The sequence below is a fragment of the Rhinatrema bivittatum genome, chromosome 6 (assembly GCF_901001135.1).
Source record: "Rhinatrema bivittatum chromosome 6, aRhiBiv1.1, whole genome shotgun sequence".
NCBI classification, from domain to species: domain Eukaryota; kingdom Metazoa; phylum Chordata; class Amphibia; order Gymnophiona; family Rhinatrematidae; genus Rhinatrema; species Rhinatrema bivittatum.
Genome location: NC_042620.1, coordinates 69,815,803 through 69,823,694, shown reverse-complemented (window position 1 = coordinate 69,823,694; position 7,892 = coordinate 69,815,803). Strand labels below are relative to the sequence as shown.

Here is a 7,892-nt window from a genome sequence, read left to right as displayed (position 1 = left end):
GAAGGAGGCAGATCAACGATGAAGTCTGTGAAAAGACTAGTCCAAGGCTCAGTGGGTGCAGGAAGTGGTTGAAGAAGCCCCCATGGATGGCCAGTCATGGGTTTTTGCCGTGCGCAAACCGGGCAGGAGTCCACATAATCTCGGGAGTCATTAGTCATACCAGGCCACAATAGTACCTTTGGAGCATCTCGAGAGTTTGGGCTTGGCCGGGATGCCCGGCCAGCTTGGAGTCGTGAGCCCAATGAAGTACACATTCACGGAGACGGCGGGGGACCACTGTCTTCCCGGCAGGTAACGTGGTGGTAACTGCAATTGATATGCAGGCTGGATCAATAATTTGCGTAGGGGTCTCAGGTGTGTCTTCTGGCACGATGGAGCGAGAGAACGCGTCTGCACGAAGATTTTTTGCCGCCGGACAATAGCAGAGCTCAAAGTTGAAGCATGAAAAGAATAGAGGCCAGCAGGCTTGTCTCAGGTTGAGTAACTGGGCCTCTTTTAGGTGCTCCAGGTTTTTATGGTCTGTATATATCGTGAACCTTTGTTACACCCCTTCAAGCCAGGGACGCCATTCCTGGAGGGCAAGTTTAACTGCTAGGAGTTCACGGTGTCCTATGGTATAATTTCGTTCTATAGAAGAGAACTTGTGTGAGTAAAAGGAACATGGAACCAGGGTTCCCTTGGTGGAGTATTGACTCAAGACCGCTCCTGCTCCAATAGCGGATGCATCGACTTCAACTATGAAGGGGCAGTTTGGATCCGGGTGACGTAGACACGGGCTGGTGCAGAAGGCCTCTTTCAAGGCATGGAATGCTGATTGGGCCTTGGGGCTACACACTTGAGCATCACATCCCTTCCTTGTCATGGCGGTGAGTGGAGCGGCCAGCGTGGAGTAATTGCGATGAAGTTTCAATAGTAATTTGTAAAGCCAAGGAATCTTTGTAGGGCTCGGAGACCCACTGGTTGAGGCCAATCTCGAATACCCTGGAGTTTGTCGGGGTCCTTGGTGAACCTGTGGCTAGAGATGATGTAGCCCAGGAATGGAAGACTGGATTGCTCAAAAAGACATTTCTCCAATTTAGCATAGAGATGGTGATCTCTGAGATGCTGGAGGTCTGTTTGAAGATGGGAACGGTGAGACTTTAGATCTTTGGAGAAGATTAGTATATCGTCCAGATCACTATGACGAATGAGTACAAAAGATCCTGGAAAATCTCGTTCATTAGCCACTGGAAGACTGCAGGAGTGTTGCATAGCCCGAAGGGCATTACTATATACTTGTAGTGTCTGTCTTTTGTGTTGAAGGCGGTCTTCCAGATGTCTTCCGGTTGAATCCGTACTAGGTTATATGCCCGACGTAGATCTAGTTTAGTAAAGATTTGTGCACCCTGCAGGCGTTTGAAAAATTCACTGATAAGTGGCAGTGGGTACCGGTCCTTACAGGTTACTGCATTCAAACCTCTGTAGTCTATGCATGGTCTTAGACTGCCTTCCTTTTTCTTTACAAAGAAGAACCCGGCACCGGCCGGGGAGGTAGAGGGTCTTATGAACCCTTTGGCTAAATTTTCTTTGATGTATGCTGACATCTTATGGCCTTATGGCCTGGATTGGCCACTGTTGGAAACAGGATGCTGGGCTTGATGGACCCTTGGTCTGACCCAGTATGGCATTTTCTTATGTTCTTATCGCTTGAGTCTCTGGGAGTGAAAGAGGGTATATTCTGCCCTTGGGAGGCATGGCACCAGGTAGGAGTTCTATGGGGCAGTTGAACTTCCGAAGCGGAGGCAGGATATCGACATTCTGTTTGGAGAACACATCTTTAAATTCCAGGTATGGAGCAGGTAACCCGGGAAGGGTTGTAGAACTTAAGACTGATATAGATGGAGACACTTGCCATATACTCTGGGTCTGGCATCGAGGGCCCCACTGGGTGAGTTGCAGGGATTGCCAGTCAAAATGGGATGCATGTAACTGGAGCCAAGGAAGTCCAAGGACTACGGGGTGTGTTGATCATTTCAGGAATAAGAGGAAGATCTCCTCATCATGGAGAATCCCAACAGGGAGGTGGATGGCCAAGGTATGGTGCGTGATACGATCAGGGAGAGGTTCCCCCTGAATTGAGGTAATCTGCAGTGGCACACCCAAGGTTGAACTGGTATCTGAAGGAGTGTGAAAATCTCTTCTAAAATGAAATTTCCACTCACCCCAGTGTCCACGAGGGCGGTGGTGTTGAACGAACAGGACTCCCTGAGGAGGGAGACCGGCAGCAATAGTTGAGGGCCAGAAACTGTAGCGCCCAAGCTCAGGACCCCCGTCGGGCTTAGGCTTTGGAGTTTTCCTGGACACACTGGACAAGTCTAGAGAAGATGGCCGGAGCCACCGCAATACAGGCAGAGGCCAGATTTTCTTCGCCAGAGACGTTTTTCCGGAGTCAGGTGGCCACGGTTGATCTGCATTGGCTCCTTGGGAGGTTGAGGGGCTGCTGGTAAGGCCTTCAACTGGGGGTTCACAGAACGGGGTGGCCGTAGGGCAGGAGGTCGAAGAGCCCTTACCTCCTGATGCCATTGCCGAAGATGGTAGTCGATCCTTCCGACCAGAGAAATCAGGTCTTCCAAAGATGCAGGGATCTCCTGGGCAGCCAGCTCATCTTTAAGGACAGGAGACAGTCCCTCGAGGTAGAGTGCCCACAGGCAGTCCTCCTGCCATCCCAATTCTGTTGTCAGAGTTTGGAACTCCACCGTATATTTGGCTAGCAGGTATGAACCTTGACGGAGGTGGACTAGGTGGTGGCCAGCGACCGTTGTCAGCCTGGGTCCTCGAAGGTGCATCGGAAGATGGAAATAAACTGAGGGAGCTGGCGTAGAATTGCGTCGGAGTGCTCCCAGAGTGGGGAAGTCCATGCCAGGGCCTTTCCCTCAAGACCGAGAGGATGAACGTGATCTTTGTCACTTCATCTGGGAAGAGCGAAGGTTGCCGTGAGAACTGCATGTAGCATTGATTAATAAAACCTCGACAGAGACAGGATCCCCATTGAAACTGGGAGGGCCAGCGGTGCCCGTGAGGACAAGGTATGGGCAAGAGCCTCTGGGTTGGCCATGGCTGATTCTTCCAATTGAGAATGAATCTTTTCCACGGAGGAGACCAATGCTTCCATGATCCGTTGTTGTTCTCAGACACGAGTGACCAGACTGGGAATGGCCTGCAAGGCCAGAGACTCCACCGAGTCCCTGGCCTTGCAACTTGTTGCGCTGGAGGTAGACCCTTGGCCTGGTGCAGGATTGGTATGACCCTTTGGTCAGATCCAGAGAGCGCCTGCCACCAGGAGGTGGAACACACGATGACAGAGAGGCTAGCTGGAGCTTCACCATTAACAGTCTGGGGTTTCCGCAGGTTGAGCCCTTGGGTACCCGGACTTCCTGGACTTAGGTGGGCCTCAGAGGGTCTACTGGCGAGATGTGCCCACCATGAGTTAAGTGTGCACAGCTGATGCAGAGAGGATGGACTAGGGATGTGCAGACAAAAAGTTTATGTTCATAAGTCCATAAGTCGAAAGGGGGGGTCAATTTCGGTCAATATGGACATATGTAGAATTCCATAAGTTGAGTCTTTGTCCATACGTGCACCGATTCCCTAAATAAAAATTTAAACCCCTCACCCTCCTTAATCCCCCCCAAGACTTACCAAAACTCCCTGGTGGTCCAGCGGAGAGTCAGGACGCCATTTCTATATTCCTTTGCGAGGAGCACGTGACGTCGGCGTCACGTCGGAGTGACGCGGACGTCACGTGATTCCCCGCGCGTTCGCTCCGGGACCCTCGTTGGACACAACCGGAACTTTTGGCCAGCTTGGGGGGGTCAGGAGGCCCCCCCAAGCTGGCCAAAAGTTCCGGTTGTGTCCCGGAGCGAACGCGTGGCGAATCACGTGACATCTGCGTCACTCCGACGTGACGCCGACGTCACGTGCTCCTCGCAAAGGAATATAGAAATGGCGTCCTGACTCTCCGCTGGACCACCAGGGAGTTTTGGTAAGTCTTGGTGGGGGATTAAGGAGGGTGAGGGGTTTAAATTTTTATTTAGGATCAACAATCGCGATTTCCAACGTATTCAACATAGCTATGTTGAATACGTTGGAAATCCGATCGTTTTCGCCTCATCACTTTTTTAAGTTAAAAAAAAAAATTACGTTGCGTTTTACATATGCGTTGAAAATGAATGCACACCCCTAGGATGGACCAGACCTGAACTGGAGACTCCAGAGGCCTTAGGGAGGTAACAGTTCAGGAAGGCTCTCCGGGCGGAACAGGCAGCACCTGTGGGTCTGGTCGGAGGAAGGCTGCGGGTAGAGTCCAAGCAGGTCGGTCTGGTGGTCACAGAAGGCAGGAAGAGTGTGTCCAAGTGATGCGCAAGGGTCAAAGACAGGGTATCCATCCAGAAGTGGTCAGCCAAGGCAAGGGTCAAATCCAAAGTCAGTCCGAGCGTAGTCAGAGCGAGTGAGGGTCAGTTCCAGGTGGCAGTCAATGTGGTCAGGCAGGCAGAGGTCAGTTCCAGGCAGCGGTCAATGTGGTCAGAAGGCAGGCAAAGGTCGGGTCCAGGCAGCGGTCAGTAGTAGTCAGGCAAGCGGGGGTCAGTACCAAGAATTGGTCCGAAGGGTACTACCAGGGAACGTGGAGCAGGAACAGGACAGATGCTGGAAGACATGGAGGATTACAGGAACACTGGGACATGGAGACTCTTGAACACAGGAGACGTTGGAACAAGGAGATGCTGGAACACAGGATCAGGCACAGGAGTAAGGAACAGGCAAACTAGAAACACCGAGGTGTCAACCCGATTGCCAAGGCGAAGTTCTGGGGACAGAGCCTCACCTTATATACTAGGGCTATGTGATGTCATCAGAATGCGTCCGAGCAGGATTTCCCACGCTTGGCCCTTTAAAAATAGAGACGTCAGCCGTGCGTGCGCCTAGGAGCAGGGCCGAGGAGATGGAAGATGTGGAGCTCCTATGGGAGCTCCTCTGAGAGGCCTATGGCATGGAAGAGGCCGAGGACACCTGGGGAGAGCGTCGAGAACGTCGGGACCTGGCAGCTGTGGCAAAGCCGTAACTGGTGGAGGGCAGCACGAGGTGAGAAGACCTGACTGTGGCACCAACGCGGCCGGGACGCGCAACAAAATCAAGAATATTAATTGTAGAGAAGATTTTTTAGGTATGTATATTGCCACAAGGACCAGTGTCAAATACTACCTATTGCTCATAATGTGATGCTAGTTGTTACCAATATTAAAACCTCATAACTGTGTGAACACACTTGTATTGTATATTCCACACTTTAGTTTATGTCAGTCCATGACTGTCATTTTTATCTTTTTTTTTAATATGCATGTAAACAATCTTTTAAACCATGTACAATCCAATATAGGTATGAAGTCCTAAAAGACACTTAAAAACGCTCACTTATGTACACATTATTCTTGCAAGGACAAAAAACTTCTACTTATCTTAATATAAACATCACTAACTTGTGAATACCACCGTCTTATGTTCACAGGACTTAGTCAGTGGTGTTCACAAACTGGTTTGAAAAGGTATTACATGCAAATTAAAAAAAAAAAACCAAGATAAAAATGAAAGTCATGGACTGACATAATTAAACTAATGTATAGCATATACAATATAATCCCTAGATTCATCAAAATGCTATAATATTGCATGCATAATGCCCATGGTAAGAGAAAGGGGTGTGTTTAGAGTAATTTTTAGAATTACTGTGCTGTGCACTTACCATATGTAGCACTTACCATATGTAGCACTTACCATAAGTAGCATTGTGTGGTGCAATAAAGTTTTTATACTCTGTGATGCTTCTATTTTGGAGTTCATAAAGTGCTGTGTGAGAGAGAGCCTATTTATAAGAACCTCATAGTAGTTAACTATTTATATCTCTTGGGAGGGCCAGCTAATAGGTCGAGGTGAGGTATTGGTGGTGGTTTAGGGTTTAGGGGCCAGTTTTACATGTAGAGACATACAAACTGCACAGAACACCTTGTTGAAGATCTGACACCATTTGGAGTGAGAGTGAGGAAAGTCTCACAAAGATGAGATTTCTACAATGTTCTCTTGCCCTAGCTTGATGGACTCTCTACCAGGGTACTATCAAGCTGGGGCGAGAGAACACTGAAGTAATCTCATCTTAGTCTGACTTTCCTCACTCCAAACAATGTCAAAACTTCACTGAGGTGTACTGTGCTGTTCATATGTCTCACCCTACATGTAAAACTGGTCCCAAAACCTAAAACCACCACCAAAACCTCACCTCGAATTACTAGCTGGCCCTCCTGTAGTGGTATAAATAGTTGACTATGATAAGGGTCTTATAAATAGATTATTTCTCTCTTTCTCTCGCTCTCACCTAGAAAGCTGTTTTGGGCTTAACACCAGGAAAAAAAAAAGGTATAGTTAAAACCATGCACTATCATGTGTTATGCTATCACACAGTCTGATATTGCCCCTCATTTTAATTAATCCTACCCCTTCCAAAGATATGCATTCACACCAAACGATAGCACTATTATCGCATGCGTTATGGTGTTAACGCATTATCGCCATAAGGCATTTTAATGAATGACCCTATCAGTGTGTTCACACAGTTATGAGGTGTTAATGTTGGAAACAACTAGCACCACATAATGAACAATAGGTAGTATATGACATGCTGCTCATGCAAACATCAAAAGTATGCATGCATTTTTGGTTTCCGCCTGCCAGTTACTTGTTCTATGGAAGTCCATCCAAAGGAAGATGCAAGAAGCAGCCCGGTCTGCCAAAAAATGGGCAGACAGCCATCGCCAGCCAGCGCCAGTCTACCTCTCTGGAGACCGCATTTGGCTGAGTACAAAGAATCTGCAACTTCGGATTCCTTCCCGCAGACTCGCCCCCAAATTCTGTGGACCATTCCGTATTACTGAGCATATAGGGGCTGTTTCCTATCGCTTGCGCTTACCCTCCTCGATGCATGTGCACAACGTCTTCCATGTGTCACTCTTGAAGCCTCTCATTCTTTCCAGGTACCATTCCCGGGCTCCTGATACTCCAGATCCTTCCGTGCCAGGAGATACCAGCTATCAAGTCTGGGAGGTCCTTGATGTAAGATTCCATCAACGCCGGTGGGAGTATCTAATTGCCTGGGAAGGCTGTGGACTTGAAGATAACACATGGGAGCCTGCCCGCAACATTCTTGATAAGGAGCTGTGGAAGACATTCCATCAAGACAACCCAGGTAAACCCGGGCCTGCTAAGAGGGGGTGTAAGAGGGGAGGTACTGTTACGGTCCCAGTCGCGACCTGGCTCTTACCTCCTTGGTCCCGTTCCATCTCCGAGAGCATGCGGCCTGTTTCGCGGCATCCCCACCGGGGGGGGGGGGGGGGGCGCCGCCGAGAAACCCTTCCTGGACGCCATCTCCCTAGGCGCGCATGCGCGCAAGAGCCGCGCTTATGAAGGCCTTTTCCCACCACTGAAGGCTCTGCCTTACCCCTGACGTCAGACGCTGCGGCCTATGTAAGGCCTATTGCGTTAGCAGCTCCGTTCCTGCTACGCTTCTGTGTCCAAGTCCTGTCTTTGCTTTTGCCTGGTTCTAGTAACCTGTCCTGCTTCAGTTCCAGCTTGGTTCCAGTACCTCTCCTGCTTCAGTGCCAGCCTGGTTCCAGTAACCTGTCCTGCTTTAGTTCCAGCTTGGTTCCAGTACCTCTCCTGCTTCAGTGCCAGCCTGGTTCCAGTAACCTGTCCTGCTTCAGTTCCAGCTTGGTTCCAGTAACCTGTCCTGCTTCAGTTCCAGCTTGGTTCCAGTACCTCTCCCGCTTCAGTGCCAGCCTGGTTCCAGTAACCTGTCCTGCTTCAGTTCC

At 49.5% G+C, this 7,892-nt stretch overlaps 1 protein-coding gene across 1 annotated transcript in view; it reads left to right on the top strand.

Moving 5' to 3' along the window:
• The first annotated feature begins 211 nt into the window (after positions 1-211).
• The window catches only part of LOC115094647 (chromobox protein homolog 5-like), a 34,299-nt gene continuing 26,618 nt past the window's right edge, over positions 212-7,892 (top strand). Inside the window, exons 1-2 of the mRNA XM_029607896.1 lie at positions 212-291; positions 7,059-7,270. Coding sequence (XP_029463756.1) covers positions 212-291; positions 7,059-7,270 — 292 coding nt within the window. The remainder of the gene's footprint in view (positions 292-7,058; positions 7,271-7,892) is intronic.